The 23,689-nt window shown below is 33.9% G+C and overlaps 1 protein-coding gene across 1 annotated transcript; it reads left to right on the top strand.

The window, feature by feature from the left end:
* Positions 1-13,108: 13,108 nt before the first annotated feature.
* LOC106769806 (probable pectate lyase 4) lies at positions 13,109-16,912 on the top strand. Its single transcript, XM_014655572.2, has 5 exons — positions 13,109-13,626; positions 13,715-14,066; positions 14,287-14,497; positions 14,603-14,671; positions 16,082-16,912. Exons 1-5 carry the CDS (start codon positions 13,383-13,385, stop codon positions 16,310-16,312), a joined length of 1,107 nt encoding a protein of 368 aa, XP_014511058.1. The 5' UTR covers positions 13,109-13,382; the 3' UTR covers positions 16,313-16,912.
* The last annotated feature ends 6,777 nt before the right edge of the window (positions 16,913-23,689 follow it).

The following is a 23,689-nucleotide window of genomic DNA, read 5'->3' as shown; positions in this document are numbered from 1 at the left end:
TTAAACATTCTCTCTTAGTAGTCTATCATTGCTTCATCTCTAACCAGAAATTTTCTCGACTGAAATAGTGATTATTTTGTCATAATCAAAACCTTAAAAATAGTTAACGGAATTCGTTTACTTGAACACTAATTGTCAAAAACCCTCAATCGGTATATATGTAAACAAAATGCTTAGCCTACATATTTTGGACATAAGCAAAGCAAATGTATTGAAACCCAATGATTATGTATCATTAAAAATATGCAACCCATTGAAATGAATTTAGGATAAGTCCATTTATATAAAAAACTATTATATAAGTGTATCAGTGAGTTATAACATGATCCAACGTTAACACTTCATTCTTTTCTCCTTTTTTCTTAATAAAAAAACTTTTTTCAGTTTGGTTTAATTTGTAATTTCTTCGAATTAAAATAAAATTTTAGTTTTTGTATAAAAATTAAAGTTTTGAGAAATTTAATTTGAAAAGCTATCTTCAGTAGTAATAATTATTGTTTCTTTTAGAAAAATTGCTTAAATAGGTCTATTGTTCTACAATTTCTAGATTTTAACCCTTTCTCCAATTTTTGATTATTGCATAATATCCCCTGGTTAAGGGAGTTGACTTGGTCAATCTAGGTTCTGACTCTTGTTTCTTGATTGGCCAAAACGCATAGTTGAAGCATCGTGAAGCAAGGGGCAAACGAGGCTGAACGAAGTGCTGACCTAGAGTTCAATCAAAGGTGTTGGGTCTTAAGCTTATTGGAGTGGCTCTTGAAGTCGCTGATACAGAGGCGTGGATGAGACCTAGGTTCAAGTTTTTCTTCTTCCTTCTTATGGGAGACTGACAAATTATCCCCTTTTCTTTCTTCTTTATTCTTAGAATAGAGTGAGAATAGAGTGTGATTGATTTACTTGATTCAACCAAGTAGGGTAGGAAAATTCCCAGTGAGCGCAAAATAGCCACCGGTAGAGAGAGGGTCTACAGTGCAAGTGAACATTGCAAATGAGAGTTCTTGCGAGTACAAAGTGATTGCAAGACACGCTTTGAGTAATTTCTCTCTTGTACTTATCTTTTTCGTAAATCTAATATGAATCAATCAATTCCTTTTTCTGCAATTTTACAGTTCTTGTTTGAGATTCTTTCAATATTTCTGGTTTTCTGTGTAGTGATAGGGTAATTTAATTTCAGTTTCTTTTGAATCTGTAATAGATTTTATTGATTAGGTACAAGTTTATTTTGTTCTTGATTCATGCTTAATAGTACTTTGATCTGTTGTGAATCTTTTACCAATTATCCTTAATTCAGATTTAAGTTCTTGGATTGTTTTGAAAATTAAGTGGAAACCTACACAATTCTTGGTTTTGTTTGAAAACCATAAGGACCCAAAGTGGGCCTTATTTCCCACGAGGTAAATGTTATCCAATGTATAATCAGCACTATAAAACATGCATGAAGCCTAGATGAATAGAATGTGTTGCACCTAAAACAGAATATGAATGTGATATTGTGTGTGCATGCAACCCAAATTGAGTGAAGTTAAAGTGAAATGCAATGAAGATGACCTATGCATGTTTATTACTAAAATACGTGGAAACTAGAGAATTCAAGTAACTGGCAATTTTAAAACATAGAGTTTAAATTCAGCCTAGAAGTATAAAACAGACAATTCAGAATTGGAAACATAATTGCATCATAAGAATGTAAAGTTCAACAGAAAAATAAAATCAACATTACAAATTGAAAGCAAATTTAAAACGGATTCAATTATATGTGCAGAATCAGAATTCAATGCATTCAATACACCAAGTAAATCAACGGAAAATTGTAAACCAATGAATTAAAAGAACAACTCAGAACAATGGAAATCTGTGAAAGGGAACTGCAATAAACAACAAGACAAGCATAACCCAGAATCAATTCCTTGACTGAGGACTTGACTCAAGAAAACGTCTTGGAGAAGAAAGGCTCTCTTTGTGGTCCTTTTGGTTTTCAAGTAAAGACCAAAAATTATGCAAGTTTTGACAGTCAATTATCCAAGTTTAAACAAGTGAATTGATTCTGAAATAAATGTCAAGAAAGAACAGAGGAAGATGACATAACTATTGCTAATCACTATGAAAGTCATGAATCAAATGCTAAAAATAAAACCTAGTTGCAGAAACAAAGGAACTTTAAAACCAGAATTCATTGAATCAAGAAATGTCAGAAGAAGTTGCGGAATTGTAAAAAGACCAGAAAGTAACATAATTTGTAACAAGGGAAGCTTGAACCTAGGTCTCCTGCACAGCGCCTTCAAGTTCTGGCTTTCAAGTCTGATTTCGCAACCCAGCTCCAACCCTTCGAACCCTTCACCTCTAATTCCACTCTGGGTCAGCTAGAACCCTCAAGCAGCGTGGTTCAGCTCCGTGTTTCTCTGGTTCTGATCAGGTTTCCAGCGGTGCTTTTTGGGCTCAATAGCACATGGTTCAACGCCCTGAATTGGCCAAATCATAACCAGCGCTCATACTCAAGAACTACAAATAAGATATTGGTTAAAGTGTCAATTGTCAAACATAGAATTTATTTAGTCAAATTCTATACTTTTTCTTTTCTAAAAAAACAAAAATTATTATTTATATGAAAATATTACTAAAAATAAATTTTTAATTGAGATTTCTCAAAACTCATTTTTTTTTGTAAAAAAAACTAAAATCTAACTTAATTCTAGAAACTTACTAATTAAATAAAATTAAAAAGAAGATTCCATAGAGAAAAAAAAAAGATAAAATCGTGTTATGAATTTCTTTTTTCTCTTTCTATTTTCTTTCAAATTTTATTTTTTCTTTCTTTTTTTCTCGCCTCCTTTTATCTTTTCTCTTTTTCTTTTTGTTCTCTTTTCTTCTCCTCCGTATTTGTTTTCTTTTCTTATTTTTCTATCTTTGTTCTACTTTCTTTTTATTAGTTTTTTCTCTAGAATTTTGTTAGCTGTCTCTTCGTGAGTTCTTTTGAATCTTCCTAACTCTCTTAGTGTTTTCATTCTTAATTTTAGGATCTCTTTTTTTCTAACTCTTAGAACTTCTCTTTTATTTCCTTTTTTTTCTATCAGTTTTTATATCTAGCTATACATGTTTCTCTTTTCTTATTTAAATATCTTGTTTCCTTGTTTCCTTATCTCTCAAGAGCTACAATTTTTTTTTAAACTCCTTCTCTCTCTTAAATAACACTTTTTCACGTCTAATAAACTCTTAATTAAATAGACAAAAATTGGTGCTACTCATGCGATTAAAACACTATTCATGTGACTAAAACACTATTCATTCGAACTAAACACTATTCAATTATAAGAACACTATCACACACTACACTACTACGAATTAAACTTAAAGAACAAACAACACATACACATACTACCACACTCAATAATCACAAAACAACACAGAACAACACCTAATAACAATGTCAAAGCCTTTGATGAAAATCAATGGTCCCCGAATGCTAAATTTGACCAATGTCGTACTCAACCAAATAAACAATTTAAAATCCAGTTCGAGGAGTTCTTCTAAGGCCATTTCCTTTTTCTGTTTCTATCAAAGGTTCCAACATAATCAGGGGGTTTGGTAGATTCAAGAACACAATTAAAAATAATGAATGTGGTATCAAGTAATATAAATGGTAAATCCAAGTATCATTTTTCCTAGAGACTCACGACCTAGATATTCATGTGGTTTCTTAATTAATTAAGACTTGTAAACAAAATCATGGTGTTTGTAATGCAGAAAATAAATATGAATGCAAGTGTTTATCAATTGATAGTGAAAATGCACAGGTGATTGGGTTGTAAAATATGAATGATTATGTTGTTGGGGTTTCCGACTTATCCTATCCACTCTCATGTATTTATGAATTCATCTTCTTCTTCATTAATGTTAATGCCACTTTCTAATTTACTTTAAACCCAATGTCTCGGTGAAGAAAGTCTACTCTTAATTACTAGTTCACAATGTCTTGTAACTCTAACAACTAATTATGCATTACATTCGCACAGAAGCTTAAAGGCAACCAATCCTCTTATCCCTATGTCTAGGTAATATTGCTTTTGGGAAAATTTTCCCAATTCTAGATTTCCCTGTATGTGTCCATATCAACAAAATCAATAATCATGTAATTGAATGAGTTAAACAAAGCATGCATAGAGTATAGAGGAAAAACCCTAACAATTAATGAAGTAAAACAGTTATAATATAAATCAATTCAATACATGAGATTTTCAAAGGATTACATTGTTTCCCCAACAACAATGGAGGTTTAGTTCACCATAGAGATGGTGAAACTAGATGAAAATATGGAAAAGAATGAAAGATAAAACCCTATAAGTTGAAGATCGGAGCTTCCGCAACCAAAATCCGCCTCCAAAGGATGAAAGGAGTGTTTTTGTGCCTCTTTCTGTCAAAAGATACCTCTCTAGGTTGTCCAAATCCTTACAAAGCACATAAAAATAACAGAAAACAAGTCCAAGCCCACGTCGTCAATGTTTAGCGCCCCACTTAGGGCGCCTAGGCGTGAAACAGGTAAAAATGGCACCAATGCCGCAAAAGGGCGCCCAAGCGGTAGGTGCGGCACTTGATTGGTGCTCAACGGTGGCGCTCAAGCATGAAACAAAAGATTCTGGTGCTCAATGCCCCAAAAGGGCGCCCAGGCGCCATCTACGACTCTTCTTTGTGATACTTTTCTAGCTTTTCTTGAGTCTAGCTCCTTGCTACTTCAACTTCTTCATCCAATTCATCTTAATTCCTGTCAAAACAAGGAAAACCAAGCATAAAACCAATAATACCACCTTCAACTCTCTTATTCTCACAACTTAAGCAAAAGCATGATTTCAAGCTAGTTTATAAGTCATAAAGGGTGTTTTTAGTATCAAAATTAAGTATAAAAATAACGGTATTTCAACCGTTATCAATAACGTAAAAATCCCAAGTGGGTGGTTTTGTATGTTCAAAAGCGTAAAATAGAATGAATATGAGGGTTGTGCATGTGATCACATCACTAAATCCATTAAATCCTAACTTGCCTTAGGTTTAAACCCATTTTGTCCCACAAAAATGCACAATCCAATGGAGCAATTGATGTGGTAATCTAACCCTAGCTATTGCTGACGTGGAAAAAATAGCTGACAAGGCACGAATGAAGTGGCACTCATCTCTTCCGCCCAAGAATTGATGTCCAAGCACAAAAATGTTTCACGTTAATCTTGAAAATAATTAATAAACAAAAATTAGACCAAGTGAATTCAAATAAATTAAATCTCAATTACTAGCCTAATGAAGCTCAATTAATGTAAATGAGCTAACAAATGACAATTAAGCACGAACGAACAATTAAGATAGGTACAAAAAAGTAAGAAAATAGGAAAAAAATAATGGCTCATCAATAATATAGTCTTTCTAGGGTTCATTATCAATAAGCAAGGTATGTATGTTGATCTCTAAAAAATAAAGGTCATTCAAGAGTGCAAGCCCCCAAAATAAACGAGAAGTTAGGAGTTTTCTTGGGCTTGCATCTTTCTATAAAATACTCATGCCTAACTTCTCTAACCTAGCTTCACTTCTCAATGAATTGGCAAAAAAAGATGTCAAAATTGTGTGGGGAGAGAAACAAGAGTTGGCTTTTAAGAAACTCAAGGAGAAGTTCACCAATGACCCCAATTTAGCTCTACGAAACTTTTCAAAAACTTTTGAGATAGAATGTGATGCAGTCAGTATTAAAATATTTTCACAAAGGTTTCCAAAACACTTTACTATAAGTGAGAAAGGTTTTCATATTTAAACTTTTTGTTTTTGACGGATGATTTCAAAAGAGAAACAATAAAGTAAGGATCGTTCAAGTAGCTCCCAGAAAAGACAAGTGAGTCAGAATGGACAAGCTTAGAAACCAAGTCTTTCCTAAACAGAGTATCCTTGAGCTGTCTTACCTGAGCTTCCAAGAAGAAATCTTCCAAAACTTTTTTTCAAATGTTTATGCAAGAATGCTCCTAAAACCCAAAGAAATGTTTACTTAAACGCTTTCAACGTCCTAAGTATCATAGAGACCTAAAAAGGAAGGCAAAACAAAGTGTAAAAGGAAAGTAGAAGAAATTGAATGTTATGAAAGATAGGTATTGCTAACGGCCTTATGTGAAGGTACAAATGACACTTTGAAGCCACTTGAAACACAATTCACTTCTAAAGGTGGAAATTAGACTATTACAAAATTAACAATGGAGATGAGATTGTACCAAATACATTTTCCCAAGACATTAAGCAAAGAGCAAATAAAATGAACTAAAAAAGTTACAAGAACACAAAGGTTCCATGATACAAAAATAGCGAATAAAAGATGCTAAAATTAGCCTCTAATTCCTTGCTTCCTTTAAGTATTTGTCCTCTCTTGATTCAATCCAAAACCGTGTAGTTATCTCCCTCCAAAGTCCAAGGAGAAATGCTTCTTTTAGCCTTCTTTTTAGCCTTCAAAAATGCTACCTTTAAGGTTAGTCAATCTTTAAAACAACCACCAACCAAATCTTTTTTTCCAACACTAAATAGGCCAAAATAAAAGCAATAAAAGAACAATTTGGAAACCAATAATCAAAGGGAGTAAAAGGAGACAATACTTAAGGAAAGCCAAGAATGACAACAAAAAAATTAAGGCAAGTCAAATAAGGAGGCACTCAAATGAGATTCCTAAAGAGAGGTACTAGAATAGATTATTAAAACCAAAATAAAACTAAGATTACATGTCCAATCAGATTAGCCAAGAGAAAACACTTGCTGGAAAAATGCAAACAACACTTAAAATTCAAGTCTAAAATTGATTTTCTTGTTGTTGTTGTGTCCTTTTCTTTTGGCAATTTTTTTTCACTTCTTTTTATCCCTTTTCTTTTGTTATTTTCTTTTGGTTTTGATTGAGGGTTCTTCTGTCTTTATCAATGAATTTTTCATAACATAACAAACATCATAATCATTGCACAACTCATATTAAAAAACAAGACTAATTTAAGTAGTGTATGTAGGAAATCCTAAGGAATCAAATGATCTTTTGACAACTAAAAAAATTACTCAAGGGAAACCTAATACTAAGAACTTGTTTAGGAACTAATAACAAGTATGAATGTACTCGTAAAACTCAAAGAAAACCCCAAAAAAAAACCATAACATCAAAATTCGAACATTCACGCTGGAACTAGACAACTACTGACCATTGTTGAATGTTTTATCCATAACTTTTTCTACAAAGCTCCAAATGAGATGATTTTTTTTCCTGGAAAGGAGACTCAAAGAGCTTTCCATTGACTATAAGAACGTAGAATTTGGACCTTTGTTCTGGTTGTAGTTAATTTTTGAAAATGAAGTTTAGACAGATATTTGCACTAGATTTCATAAAATAGGTAGGCTTCCAGTTTTCAATGTTTTCAAATTTTCTTTCAAGTTCAACAAAGACGTGGTGACATATATAGATATATAAGACTTAGGAAAAAACAATAAGATCATAAAATAAAATAAAATAAAAATGACTCAAAAGAGGACCCAAACCCATGACATAAACCCATAAACTCTACACACATACAAATAGAAAAATTGGAAATCCTAGGCATACAACATGGATGATCCAAGAAGAATAATTAATTTGAATAAATATTTCAAGACATACAACACATACTCATGACTCAAACAACATATTAGACATGTTGGAAACGATGAAACAACAAGAAATTCACAAGAACACAAATGGGTAAACAAAATGGGTAAGAACGTTTAGACACTTATCTCTTGAAGACTTCCAAGATAGTGATCATAGCTCTTGATACCAAAGGATGGAGATTTATTAGAGGATACTTCTTCAACATAAGATGACCTTCCAATTGGGTTGATGAATCTTCTTCAAAAGGATGGACTCCATATGACTTCTGATAGTAGCAGAAGCAAATAGAGATGAAGAGATGAAAATGTTGGTGTCAAATGGTCTTGGTAGATGTTCCTCTAGGAGGTTAGGTCAACCATGAAGGAGAATACAGGAAGAGGTCTAAAAGAAGACATGTCTTAAGGTGAGAACTCAAGAAGAGAAGGCTTACAATTTTAGCAAAGTAAATTTACATTCCATCAAGTTTTAAGGATTACAAAAGGGTGTCTCTCCTTTTATAGGTGAAGAAGTCTAGAGTACATAGAATATTTAGGAGTCTTTCCATCACTTGATGAGGAACCTCATAATTAAATAAGGAGCCTAAGCATTAAATGAGGAGCCTAAACATTAAATGTGAGAAGCCTTATGCTTTGTAAATAAATAGTCAAACCATTTAATGCAAAGGCTTCTTGCAACTAACTCCTTCCAGACCCATTTTGAAACCCATTTTAGGTGTTACCTTCCAACTAAGGACCTAATGGTGTGCTAGCTCTCTCGTAAGGCTATCAAGCCTTCTAAACAAAGCTAAACAAAGTGTCTTGGCCAAATACACATCCTAAAAATTAACTATATTACATATTTACATAAAGTGTTAAGATAAGAAAGAAGACCTAATTATGATCTTCCACAAGAGTAGAATCCTTGAAGTTCCATCTTCCTCTTCCATCTTCTTGACCATGACTCTTTATGAGAGGACCAATGTCCCCTAAGGCTTGAGGGAAATCAAGAAAAATCTTGCAAGTCTTTTTTCTTCTTTTAATCTCCTAGCCTTAGCTTAAGTTGATGTTCATGGATCTCCATTTAGTTCCCAAAACGGATTCAATCAAAACATTTTCTTTCCTTATACATTATTCCTTTAAAAAAAAATTTCATGCATAACGATATTTTGTTTAAACTTCAAAACCTGAGTTTTCTAGAGAATAATCTCTAGAAAACCTTGTTCACATAAACATTTTCCAAGAAAAGTTATATTGGCTTCATATAAGAAAGGAAATAGGCATTGTCAAAAGTGCTACAGTTGTCAAGGAAGAATACAATAATGCATATAGGCTAGAGTTACCAAGTGAATATGATGCAAATGCTACATTCAATATGTGTGATCTAACCCATTTGGTAGGAGACATGGATGTAGATGAATATTAAGACCTTTTAGGTTTAAGGACAACTTCTTCGAGAGGGAGGGGATTATGGCAAACCCCTACCCAAGGGACTAAAGTACTTGGAAAACACTAGAAGGGGAGTTGAATAGTGTTATAGGAAAACTATTCGCAAAGAAGATAGTTTAACATACTTATCAAGGATTAAAAGATTTTTATATAAGTTGTTAAACGCTTGACTTGTAAGTTTTGTTCAAACTGTAAGTTTTCAAACAAATATTTTTCAATCGTTTAAACGAATTAGTTGCAGCATTTTGATAAAACCAGCTTTTAATAAAAGTAGCGTTTGATGAAGAGAACTTTTATGATGGTTAAGAAAGTGTAGAGTTTGTGAAAGGAGAGTTTAACAAGAATAAAGCAATAAATACAATTATTTTTATACTTGTTCACTCCACCGAGCTACGTCCTATCTCCTCTAAGACCTCTTAGAGTGATGGAAAATCCCTTAGCCATGGTCAAACACTTTCAAGAGATTGAAAGTCATCCTTGAAGATGGTGTCAACTCTACCTTGTGGAACACCATTGGAGCCATCGTGAAGCATGGATTGAAGAGTAGTGTAGGAATTTAGGCCATTGTATTAGGCCATGTATTGTAGGTTTTTTTAAGGCTTGTATTAAGGCTTAAGTAGCATAGGATTTTCCTTAAAGTTAGACATCCAAACCAAGTGGAAAGTGTGTGCCATGTGTCATGCTTCCATTGGAGAGGATTTACTTTTTAAAAGGTAGCCACATGGCACCCTAGGAATGCAGAGGATTTACTTTTAGTAGTGGTCGCATGGCACTCTAGGAATGAAGAGGATTGTGTTTTATGAGTGGCCACATGTCCTCCCATCATTGAAGAGCTTACAAGGCCTCATTTTTTGCCAATGAGACCAAAGGTGGGATATCATGCTTTTAGGGTTAGAAGGAGACACCATTGGCCTATAAATAGAGGTGTCTCCACCCTTGTATTTCATCTTGGAATTAAGTAATGTTATGCTGCTAAAATATGGCCATACTCTTCCTTGATCGAGACTAGAACAACCCTAGAGGCCCTTCTAGTCACCTTCCTCCTTGAGTTGGATTTACCTCTCAAGGAACCACCAAACACTACACCACCACCACCTTATGTCCTAGAGGCTTTGAGCTTCTACCCTATCCAAACCTTAACTCATCATCCTTAGACCATTTACCACCATATTTTCACACCATTCATTCGAGGAAACACCCCTCCATGAACATCTCCTAGCTTTGGCCCAAACTAGCCAAGGAGGTTGCCATCATAAAGGGTTCCACTATAATCTTCAAGAAGATTACAACTGAGTATTCTCACCACTCTTGATATCACCTAGTCACTCCAAGTAACCCCGGTTACTCTGACTAGAACCGAGTTTCACCCACTCTTGGTTGTGCAATATTCTTCACCATTACTAGTATTCCTAAACGCTCTTGGTATCTTCCTGATACCTTGTCTAGTTGAGTTTCACCCACTCGTGGTTTCCACCAGACTAACTCATCTAACTACCATTTAACCCTACCGAATTAAGTGTATAGTGTTTGAATTCTCTTCAAATTTTACAATAAAAAATCGAATACAAGTCCTTAGACCGTTATTCTAGAAGAGAGGATATGTATATAATACAATTCAATCTAATGGACTCTCAAATTTTTCTCTCTTCTTACAAGAGTAAGCTTATGATTCTCTAATGCTTAGGAGTATTTCCTTTTTCTTTTGAGCTTATCTTTTCTTCATAGATATTTTCCTTTTTACTCATGTGCTTATTCTCTTACTCTTTTCTTTGACATTCTTCAATATATAAGCTTCAAGAAAATGTCTGTTAGATATTTTTTTGCTTTGATCTTCGAATCTTCTTAGCCTTGTCATAAGTAGTAACCGTTAGTTAAAGTCAACTTGTTAGAGCAGGCATGTTTTTTCAGTTCTTTATCAAAAGTAGGTTGTACAAACTTTCTGGCACAACTTTTGATAGAGAGAACATTCCGTGAATGTCTTCTTTTTCTCTAACGTCCACTTCTGATTTGTATGTGAAGCAAATGGATGCTTGACATACGTAATTTGTACAAACTATAGTAGATATGCATGCAAGCATATATGTCAATTTTTTATCACTTTTGTTGTTTTTAAACATTGTGCATTTAGTGGCATTTAAAGCATGTTCATAACAACAAAGTTCTTTTCACATTTTTTACCGTTCAGGTAGGATTTGATCATTTAAGCTTTTCACTAAGATATCAAGTAGTTGATGAAGACTTCATTGTTTGACGAAGGAGATTGTTTGGCACATGATATTGTCTAACCTATGTAAATGCTTTTTTAAGTTATCTCTGTTTATTTTGAAAAACAAGGTGTCTTTCAACACATATTTTTGTATTTCGTTTAAGACTTTTAGCGCACTTTCCAAAAACATCTTTAGACACTTTTATCTCAAGACATGTTGAGAGTTTGTTTGATCATCGCTTAGCAATGTATAGCACTAGTTGCATTCAGCAAGACTCTTTAGTGGTGTGTTTGTTCATGTATTGTGTATTTACTAAAGCTTTTCTCAAGATGTTTAGATTTCACAAAGTTTTTTCATAAACCACTTGTATTGTAGTTGTATTGCTTTTGTAATGATAATTCTCTGTCATATGCTCATTTTGGTTATTACAGCTTGTTAAACTTCAAAACATATGAGGACATTTATATAGTTCAGCCTTGTAGACTGTCTTGTCTTAACAATGATCAATCACAATAAGCATGTCCAAGCATATTCAAGGAGAATTGTTGTCATCTGTGGAAGGTGAGCTCAAAGTCTTATTCTCTTGGGCCACATTAGAGTGCAATTAGTAGACTACGTTTGTTTTAGGTTTTGCATAATGGGCCAAGTAGTTTAGGATTTCCATTTCGAGCTTATATCATGGATCATGTAGTGTAGGGTTTTCGACCAAGAAGAGATTACCTATAAGGAGCACATATTGTATTTTACCTTAAAGTCAACATGCGCATAAGATCCCTGTTCTCTAAGAATGAGGGCCTCTTGGTGTTTCACCTTTAGGAGAATAAGAGTCAAGTTTCATTCTCCTAATGTAGATTATTAGTGGTCATGTATCCATTTCCTAATGAAAATTATTACTGATCCTATGTCCATCCTCTAATGAAGAGGACTTTAATTTTGTCTCCAAGCTAATTAGAGTTTGTGCTTCTTCATTTATGAGACACCTTTAAATAAAGTTGTCTTCTCTATGTAAAAATCACCTTTGAATTGAATATTGTTATAGTGTCAAATTTATGTCATATTACTCTCTTAGATCACCAAAGACTAGAATATTGTTTATAGGTTTTCTTCGGTCATTCTTTCTCTTGAGTTGATCCAACTTCTCCTAAGAGCATTAATTCAAACATCAATTTCTCATTACCTCAAACACACTAAAAGTGAGTCATTCCACACCATTTCTCCATTACTTTTGTGCACCACTTGTCACATTAGACTCATTTATATGCTTGGAACCATCTAGCTTGAAGAGAAGTGAATTCCCAATAAGTGAATTTCCAATGTGAAACCATTTTAGAGTAGGCAACTGTTGGAAAGTCCATCTCTCTTGTATTTAATTTTAGGTCCATCACACACTATTATGTGTTTATTGGGTGGTGAGGCAGAGAACCTTGAACTCTAATTGGCCTTCATTGCTTGTTATTCTTCTGCCGTTGTAGTTTACCATGGTGGTAAAGCTAAGGCTCAAATTCAGAATTACCTTGGTTTTTGCACTGGTCGTTTAATTTCAAAACAACTGCACACATTGAGCTACAGTAAGACAACCAATAGAGTCAACATTCTGGTTCACATTTTTAAGTCTGAAACTTGTCCAATTCTGTCACAGGAGCCGATGACTTACATTTTGGCTAAGCATCAGTCGCATAACCATGCAATGTTTAACATTTGTCAATAGTATAGCCTAGTATATCAAAATATATCTATCCAATTATTTATTTTAAAAATAAGTACTAGTATAAAAATATAGGAAGTTTAGACATTTTATTCCTCGAATGTATTCTCTTCTTTTACTTGTATTATTCTCTCTCATTTGTCCCTTTCCTTACTGTAACAATATTGTGCTTGAAGTAACAATAATAACTCCATCCCTTTTTCTAAAAAGTAACAGCAATGTTCTGGCTGTGCCGTTCCCTTGTTACTTGTAACAAATGTGGGTAGCGGGTTAGAGCAAAAAGAAGAAAGAAAATAATGGTTACGAACCCCAAAAGTAGTAAAGTTTTCAGTTTGGAGTCTGTCTTTCAATTACCCAACAGAACTGACTGAACTGAAGATAGTAACTTAAAGCGTTTTGCACCCAAAATGGGTAACGCCCATGGACACCGCCATCGCAAACGCCCCAACTCCGTTCCTCCGCCCCATATATACGATCACCCTCCACCATTCTCAACCCCACCACCAACCATAGCTAATTCCAACATGCTCTCTCTTCCTTACACCCACGTCGACACCACCCTCCGCGCCCTCGCCGCCCAAGCCGAGGGCTTCGGCCGTTTCGCTGTTGGCGGCCTCCACGGCCCCCTTCACCGCGTCACGTCGCTCGCAGGTTCACCTATTCATCACCTTTTTCCCCAATCCCCTTTTAGTCATTCTTTCATCGGTTAGGTTTAAATTTAGTATTGCTATACCTGCAGATGATGGACCGGGGTCGCTGCGTGAGGCGTGTCGCGGAAAAGAACCATTGTGGATTGTGTTTGAGGTGTCCGGCACCATTAATCTCTCCTCGTACCTGAACGTGTCGTCTCACAAGACCATCGATGGTCGTGGCCAGAGGATTAAACTTACCGGACATGGGTTACGCCTGAAGGAATGCGAACACGTCATAATCTGCAATTTGGAGTTCGAAGGAGGCAAAGGGCATGATGTTGACGCCATTCAGATCAAACCTAAATCCAAACACATATGGATTGATCGTTGCTCGCTCGCTGATTATGATGACGGACTTATAGACATCACACGTGAAAGCACAGACATTACTATCTCAAGGTACCATAAAAAGTCTTGTTTTCTTATGTATATTTTCTGCTTTGGTTTTGCTGAGGACACTAGCAAAATAATCGAACAACTGGAAACTCTTAGTACATTCCCAATGAAAAAATTTCATTTTAATTTCTCAGTAACTTACGAAAACTAGTTAGTTTGCATTTTCATTACAAGAGATGGTATTGTTTCACTTATTGAAGAAGTACTACTCCATTCTGTGCAGGTGTCACTTCTCTCAGCATGATAAAACCATGCTTATTGGGGCTGATCCATCGCATGTTAACGATAGGTGTATGAGGGTCACTATACACCATTGTTTTTTCAATGGGACGCGACAGAGGCACCCTCGTGTTAGGTTTGCGAAAGTGCATCTCTATAATAATTATATCAGAAACTGGGGCATATATGCTGTGTGTGCTAGTGTGGAAGCCCAGGTGATTTCTTTTGTTTATTTGTTTTTTGTTGGAATGGAATTGGTCCGATTTGATATGTGAATGATACACGAAATTGTTGTCATTTGTGCTGTATGTTCATGCCAGATATTCTCGCAGCATAATATCTATGAAGCTGGACAGAAGAAGGTGGCCTTTAAGTACCTTACCGAGAAGGTTTGTCTAGTTCCTTTTTTAGTGTCAAGTCATTTTTTCTTGACTTCAATTGGAAACCGCATATTTTCAGTTCAATGTTCAATCGATCTTCTGAAAATGGTAATGAAGTGTGAAAAACTAGTTCATGGAATTGATCACTTGATTTTAAGTTGGTTTGCATCCGATAATTTTAAAGATTATTTTGACTTGCTTGATATGCTAGTATTTTTTCCTCTGACACAAGTCGTGGGTAGTAGTACAAGATGTTAGAACTAGGAAAGTTTTAAGATTCAAAGTATAATTTACACGGGTGAACTGTGGAGCGTTTTCATTGAACTGAGAAAGCGAACTTGACTATTTAAAATAGCCTTACAACCAATAGGAATATAAAACAACAGCATACATGTCCCAGTATCATGGTATATTGGTCTAAACTGAAAAACATAAATCGTTACAGTTATTATCACTTCCCTAAAACAGAAGAACTTAAACTGAAAAACATTGATGATACCTATTAACTCTCGCAGCTTCAAGAACACTTACAGTGTCATGACAAGGGTTCAATACAAGGTGTTCCATTGGCAAGGGTCGCTGTTAATATACTTGTGAATAAGAAATGTTTTGTTCTAGAGAAAACACAATAAATGGAAGAAACTCAGACTCTAGAAGAAAATGGTTGGAGTTTAAGAGTGTGATTTGAAGTCTTTCATTATATAGAAATGGACAAGTTGAACCATAAGTGAGAAAGACCCACAAAATCTATGTTAACTTTATAGTCCATAGTTGAAGATCTCTCGTTGATTCTTCACTCTGATTTTCCAACACCATAATTGTACTAAGTTGCACCATTTTTTCTTTTCTATATTGTTTCTGACACAATTTGTATGTCATAATTGCTACATTTCCACCATTCTTCATTTCCTGCTTTAAGTTTTTGCCTATAAAAATATTACAAATAGCAAATGCAATGTTATTAAGAACCCCTGCTTCGTTAGACTCAATCTATTTCAGGAAATGTATTCTTTGACGATAGTTTCACTTATCAGTGTATGTCAAATTCCTTCTAGAACTGCTACGGTAGTTATTTCAACATAATCCCCCCATCGATTTCTCATACCAATTTTCAGAACTCCTTAGTCATATGCCAATACATTTTGCATTTCACCTGGTCCCTCCATACATAGCATTGTTCACTATCAAATCAAACTAGCCATTACAATAGCAGTTTTGTTCTGGGATAATTTCTGCTAAGCTCTGACATGTTTCTAAATACCAACTTCACAGGCAGAGAGCTTAACAGTTTTTTGTCATATTTGAAATAAAAGAATACGCAGTCTGCAACTTCTTATGCTATATGACATTTGATTATTTAAGATATCTGAAAAATATTTGTGCTGGTTCTTTAACACTTATTTGGAAGCACCACTGCAGGCAGCAGACAAGGAAGTGGGAACAAGTGGCTACATAAGGTCTGAGGGAGACTTGTTCTTAAATGGTGCTGAACCAGGGTTAATGACTGAGAATGGAAGATGCAACATGTTTCACCCCAGTGAATACTATCCCTCATGGACAGTGGAAGCTCCCACAGAGGATCTTAAACACATTCTTCATCACTGCACTGGATGGCAATCTGTTGCTAGGCCAGCAGATCAAGCACTATGAGCACAATAGTCACTTTCATATGTAAATAAAGTATAGGTTAAGTATGGATTATAAAAGGAGTACTACACCTGTGTTAAATTAGAGGATTACTCCCTACACCACCTCCACATTACTCCTTGCACCACCATATTTTTTTAAAATTTCAAAACTATCCTTTATATTTTAAAAAATTTTAACTCTCACTTATTTTCTCACTTTTTTTCTTCAATAAATTTCAAAATTTGTTGAAGAAAAAATCCTTGGAAGATTTTTTAATCTTTTAATGAATTTCGAAATTTGTTTTTTGAAAAATCCTTCGATAAATGTCAGATAAATGTCAAAATCTGTTGAAGAAATTTTTCTTCAATGAATATCAAAATTCATTAAAGAATTTTATAAAAACGGTTCAAAATTCATTTAAGAAATTTTCGAAAATTTTAACGAATTTTGAAATTCGTTGAATGGCATTTTTAGTATGTGGTGGACCAGAGAGGAATGTAGAATGAGGAAGAGAGAAACCCTCATTAAATTACTATTTCAATTTACCAGACTGTAAATTACAGTTAATCATCCCACTATCTTTTACTACATGGAAATGCACTCTAAACTTATTATACTTTATCTCAATTCTACTTTTCACCATTAACATATTACTCCTTTCATTTTAAGATGATTATTTAAGTTGTTTTATAATAGACTGCCATTATGCAAAGATTGAAATTTTAATTTTTATATTACTTAAACAAATGTTCACGTCAATCTAAATTATTTCATTGTTAGCCATAAACCAAATAAGTTTAATAATATTTCTCTAGTAATGATGGTATAGTGTAGACAACACAGTAATTAAATATAAAAAAAGTAACATAACGTCTTAATTATTTATGCATAGTTAGGTGTGTTTATAGAAAGCAATAATAATAATAATGGTTTGTTGAAATGTAAAATAGTAATAATAAAAAAAAAAGTGTAATAACAATTTAGTAAAAGGTTTATATTCACAAAATAGTCTTGGATGTCATATAAAATGAAACGGGGAGAATAGATGCTTAAGCAATATATGCTCTCTATGTTAGAATAGGTCAAATTTATAACCTTACAAAGTTAAGAAACAGGTCAAATTTATAACTTTACAAAGAAACATTCCTTGTAATCGAATAACTCTTCTCTTACAAGTGTAAAAACTCTACTTAAGGAAATGAGATAAGGAATTTCCTATATGTATAACATTGTTCTCAGTGCGTATATGACTAATTGATCAACGAAATAACTTGCAAAAAGTTCTATTTTAATTTTGATTACATATCATCCAATCAATCTCGTTGAATAATATAAATTGGTGAGAGAATAAATCAATAAAAGTCATTGTCAAATAACTTATTTCGGAAATGGTACTGTAACGAGTTTCGTATGATTAATTATCCTCAATTAATTTCTGGAATTCCACTTTATTTCTCTACATATAAACCATTATTTTAATAAAGTCAATTAAAGAAAATTTGTTTGACGTTCATTTCATAAGTTCTTCTATGGTCCTTAAGTTCAGCCTCCCATGCGTGACCTCCATCAATAAACTATGGCTAAAATAAAAATTAGAATAATCAAATAGAAATTCAAGCAATGAACGTTAATTAAAGAAAACTAGAGGATAAACAACATTGAATGTTCATCACACGCGCATTAAAATATTATTTAAAAATAAAAAGACAAATAATTTACGACCAGACTATATTTTTGCTACAATTTCATAATAAATTTGTAGTGTAATGATTCAAGTCCTCAAAGTAAGTCTTAAAGAATTTATTTTATATTCAATTCATAATAATTGCAATATTATGTTGATAAACATTAAAAATAAGATTCCATAGTTGATAAATTCAACAGTGTTAAAAGTAAGTATTATCTTGGAATTTTGTTAAAAAATTTTCAAAGAACCCTATGAATTTATTTGTATTAACTTAAATTTTTGTAATTAAATTTTTCTAAAGTTATATATTGATTTTCATATTTTGCCTTTTTAATTCTTGCACCAAACTTTACAGTTCTAGCACAAATTCTTTTCTTCTTGATTCACATTTCTAGCCTTTACAATTTCTCTATTATCTTTTTCTTGATTCAGAATTATTTATGAGTACCAATTGACTTGAATCAATGATCATGACAAACATTATAGACGCTGTCGAATAATTAGAACATACAGATGAAACGGTGTTTGGTAGAAATGTGAAAGGATACAACAAAGAAAAGATGGAGATGTGAGGAAAAGGCTAGCGTGAGTGGAAGGTGACTAGAGGAGGATCTCTCAGATTCTCTAACTGTGACTCTCAAGAAAGGAATTGGCCTAGAGTAATCTCTACAGGGATTCAATTCATATATCTCAAAAAGTGTTTGATACAAGAAAGGCACATGGCAATTATAGGAATCAAAAGGCTCTAGAATGTGTAGCTACTTGGCTGATGATCAACTATGATATATGGATCAACTGCCAGTGGCAAGCTGTGTGTGAAACTCAAGAAAAATGTGTCCAAAACGTGGTAAATGCAACAAGTTATGTGTTGGCAGACGAGTTAGCGCTAGACGAGCAAAGCATGCATTGGGCGCTTCTTTGTTGGGCAACCTAGTGAGCATTGAATCAGTCTCGTGTTTTCCAAGCAAAGAAATTATATATAGTTGCACTAGATGTCTTGACTTCCCAACCTTCCTTGGACCTTTCTAGCCATACTCCTTGTGATAGGTTCATTGGTTGGACCTAAGTAATTGTGTCCTCTCTCTTGAGAAGGATTTGTTCTCAAATCTGGAGCGTTGACTTTATTTTGGAGAGACATGATTTTATTGTTGAAAAAGCTCTTAACATTCTTGTGAGCAGGCCATCTTCAAATGGCTTTATTTTTCTTGTGATCCACATGAACTCCTTCGGAATCAAATGTCACTCTGCATTAAGTTTCAAACAAAATCTTAATTAATTTTGGTCAAACAAACATGGTATGTATAAAGAGAATACTAGAAGAAGGATTCCTCAAACTTTGAATTATATCTTTAATGAATTCCTTTCCCTCTTTAATAAATGCTCTCATCGGCTCTCAGGTTCCCTCCAATGGTGGAGGAATAAAGTTTCTTCTCATGCAAGCTTTTAATTCACCACAATCTTGAATGGAGAATTTTCTACCTCTCTTAACACTATTTTTCCTTTTACTCCACCATTCACTTGCATGCCCTTCAAGCCTAGAAATGCATATACTAAGAATGTAGGATTTATTATTTCTTGCAAAGAATTAATGCAACTCTTCAATTTTCCTCTCCCAAGCTAAGTATGATAATACACTTATGTTCACACCAAAGAAAGGTACATCTCTCTCAGCTTTATACTACAAGTCATCCTTACTCCTATTTTTCATTTTCCTAAGATGCACTTCTTCTTGTCGATGCACTTCTTCTTATCGCCATAGATTAAGTTTTCTAAGTTGTTTAAAAAAAATTTCCAAGCAATGTAATCCTCATAGTTACATATTCTATAGTAAAACAAATGCTTATACATCTTTTAAGTTCAATGAGATTTCCTGAAGTGTTAAGATTTGAGAGAGGTGAGTCAAAGACTACTTAAGTATCAAGTCTTACCTAGCCAAAATATTTCTGCTACTTACTCTACCACTTCTCACTGAATGATGCACTCTTGAATTATAAGATAAAACAACAAGACAAACAAAATTATTATAAGACTCTTAATATGGACACTAATGCAGCAAGGCCTGGAATTTGGTATCTTTGGCCAAGCTACTTCCTAAGACATGGACAACAAATTAAAATAAAGATGCAGACCTAGAGTGAGGCTTGCAAACTTTGGTTTCCAAGTTACACTTATTGTCTACTTCGATTTAATGTTTAAACAAAAAGAAAACTATTAAGAGATGGAAGAAAATCAAAGATTCTTTCAACACACCTGGTTTAAAATGGCCTTTTACAACAACACAAATTGGAAAAGCTAAAACTGATGCATACTTTAGAAATTATGTAAAAATAACCACTCTCAAAGCTTTCATGTTTACTCTCATATTTACCACTTTGTTGCTTAATTCAAAGAAACCACTCTACTACTTAAGATCAATACTCTCAATAGTATGACTCTCCTCTCTACTATATTTCTTTCAATTAGAAATGAACCTTCGTCTGGTTTGTCCCCACAAATCCTTTGCTTATGTTGTCGTGTTCATTTGTCGTAAAAGCACTTGGACAGAGAGACATTCCAAGTCTCCAAATTGAGATGTTGTTGTTGTTTTCACGATTTTAAGCTTATAAACCGCACTGCATATTGTTGTTTTTGAACCTTACTCACAATTACATTTGACTATTTTCAACTCATGAACAATTGCATTCTGATGTAGTGATTTTCTCTTATTGTTTTGCTATCAATTTTCACTAATTCAGTCATTTGCATCCTTTTAAATTTGAGATTCAAACCAAAATGGACAAGACGACAAAACAATATAACATGATGGAACAAATTTAATCAAATGACCAAAGTCAATTATATACCACAAATTTGAAAAAACCAACACCAAAAAATCCAAAATAACAAAGCAATAAACAAAGTGGCTAATAAAGAAGGATAACATTCAAATAGGACCTAGGAAATAGGTTTAGATCATATTTTAAAATAGCAAAAAGATTTAACAAGAAAACTTATAGAATTGGCTACTTTCAATTGTTCAATATCACTAAAGCTCACATTTTAACTAGCTGCTGCAACGTGACAACACCTTCACACGTGATAATTAGCATAGCAATTATGGTTATCAACAAATGAACATCCACAAATTGAAGCTACACCTTTCCAATCATGGATTCCACTGGTCTTTTCCTTTTAAAAAATTATTTTTACTATTGGTACTGATGTAATATTTTTTAACCTTAAATCAGATTCAAACTTTACCACTAAGCAAGTGAAACCACAAACATGACTGAATTAGGTGCAGTGGCAGTTTTCCACTATTCCTTTAAAAATGCAGCCAACTCTGTGAACATTTTGAGAAGTCATGGTTGTGATCAAATTCGATGCATTTTGCTACAACTCACCATATCATAATAGCCAAGTAGTTAACTAATTAACAAATAAGAATGTGAGTCATGTGGAAAGAAATTGATTCAACTTAAAATCATAAGAAAAGACAGTCACAATAATTCTTGGATACTGCATCAATGTCATTCAAACAAGTTTTGACAGTTTTGACAATTTTGTTTACTGTTAAGGTAGAGCTTCATTGTGTGACAAATTAATAGCAAAATTGATTTCAAATAGGACACTTACTGAATGCACAACAAGGTTGATGAAACTAAATGTTTCAAATGCAACATACTGAAAATTAACCAAATGCAGCATTTTGCAATAGACAGGTCCAATTCTGTAGATCTTAACCAAATGCATAAATCAATGTAACAATGCACACTCGTACTAGAAATTAACATCATAACTTGGTAATGAGCTAGTACCAAGTGTGACACCCGGGCACTGACAAGGGAAGGGAGTGATCGCCGGTGCAAGAGGCATGGACAAGGAGCGGCTCCTGGCAGGCTTCCAGTGGAAGGGGCACGTGGACGAATCGAACATACACCGGAATGAGAGGGATCTAGAGACTGTATAGGTATGGGACTATACAGTTGAAGGATAGCTTAAAGGAATTGATTTGGCTACTCATATCAACAAATGCATTTGCTTTTCGGTAGCCTAACTCATAAGAACTTCATGGTTAAGTGTGCTTAGCCTAGAGTAATTATGGGATGGGTGACCTTCCAGGAAGTTTTCTCGGAAAGTGTGTGAGTGAGGACAAAGCACACTGGAAAGCCTCGTGTTGATGTGTGGGGGCAGTCAGCAGTCCCTGTAAGTTGCCTGGGCGTTACACCAAGCATGAATAACTCAAACATCAAACTCTCACAAAGTTGTGTTAATCAGTGAAATTTAGCTTATACATATTGCTTTACAACTGGTCACCAAGCTTACTCATAAGAGTTTCATTGCTTATTTGGTAGGCACACTTTGTAACTTGAAGAATCAAATGTAAAACAACAAATTAATTGACTAAAATTTGGACAAAAGTGACAATTGAAACAAGTAACATGACTTTAACATAATAGAATATGATTTCAAAAATTTAAAAGACTTAAACCACAACTCAACGAATAAAATGGAAAGGTGCGTCAAGAACATTCACACATAACACAAAACTGGAAACCTAACACAGACTTGGAGAGAATCACAAATCAACATCAATGTGTGAAACTTAAACAGAAATGAACAAATTAATAGGTGCAAAACAACTCAACAACTTAAATCAAGATATTTAAAGGATCAAAACATGTAGACAGCACAGGTTAACAAAGAAAACACTTGTCAAAGTGACGTGTTTAGAACTTGTGCTATGAGTACCACTTGATGAGTACTAGTTGGCTTGAATTAGTGATCATGACAGAACATACAGACGCAGCAAAATAACTAGAACATATAGATGAAGTTGTGTTTGGTGGAAAGGTGAAAGGATGTAGCAAACAAAGGATCTCTCAGATTCTCTAATCGTGACTCTCAAGAAGGGAATTGGCTTGGAGTAATCTCAATAGGGATTTAATTCATATATCTCAAAAAGTGTTTGATACAAGAGAAGAGCATGGCATTTATAAGAATCCAAATGCTCTAAAATGTGCAGTTACTAGGTTGATGATCAGTTATGATACATGAATTAGCTACCAAATGGCAAGCTACATGTGAAATTTAAGAAAAATATGGTAAATGCAGCAAGCTATATGTTGGTAGACGAGTCAGTGTTAAGCGAACAAAGCATGTGTCAAGCGTCTCTTTGTTGCACGAGCTAGTGAGTGTTGAGCGAGTATCGTGTTTTCCTAGAAAATAAATTATGTATACTTGCACTAGATGTCTTGTCTTCCCAATTTTCTTTCGACCTTTCTAGCCATACTCCTTGTGATGGGCTCATTGATTAGACCCAAGTCATCAATTATATTTCTTGATTTAGATTAGGTGAGTAGAACTTTTAAAATTTTGCATAATTAAGGTCTGATTTAAATTGTAAGGACTCCAAAGTTAACCTTCTATAGGAAAGCTAAAGTTATATTTATCAATTGAATTAAGATCATCAATCTTGAATTTCCTTTCTAGTTGTTACGTTGTTGCACTTTTTACTAGTTACTTCAGTTCACTTCATGTTATAAGTCTTTCTCTATCACGTTTATAATGCCCCAAAATTCAGGGTGCCACGAGTTGTTACGATAACCGATAATTTCAAACTTTTATCATAGTGCAAAAACGTATATTTGAAAAACTCAATATTTAAACATGCATACTTAATTCAAAACATAACAATTCAAAAGTCTTGTCTAATTACATTATTAAAAAAT

The sequence above is a fragment of the Vigna radiata genome, chromosome 8 (genome assembly GCF_000741045.1).
Source record: "Vigna radiata var. radiata cultivar VC1973A chromosome 8, Vradiata_ver6, whole genome shotgun sequence".
NCBI classification, from domain to species: domain Eukaryota; kingdom Viridiplantae; phylum Streptophyta; class Magnoliopsida; order Fabales; family Fabaceae; genus Vigna; species Vigna radiata.
The sequence above is the reverse complement of the archived record's forward strand: the minus strand, read 5'-3'. Positions and strand labels throughout refer to the sequence as shown.

Coding starts and splice junctions, on each gene's coding strand:
- LOC106769806 (XM_014655572.2), top strand. CDS start 13,383: ATGGGTAACGCCCATGGACACCGCCATCGCAAACGCCCCAACTCCGTT. Junction 13,627..13,714: donor CCGCGTCACGTCGCTCGCAG/GTTCACCTATTC, acceptor CTATACCTGCAG/ATGATGGACCGGGGTCGCTG. Junction 14,498..14,602: donor GTGCTAGTGTGGAAGCCCAG/GTGATTTCTTTT, acceptor TGTTCATGCCAG/ATATTCTCGCAGCATAATAT.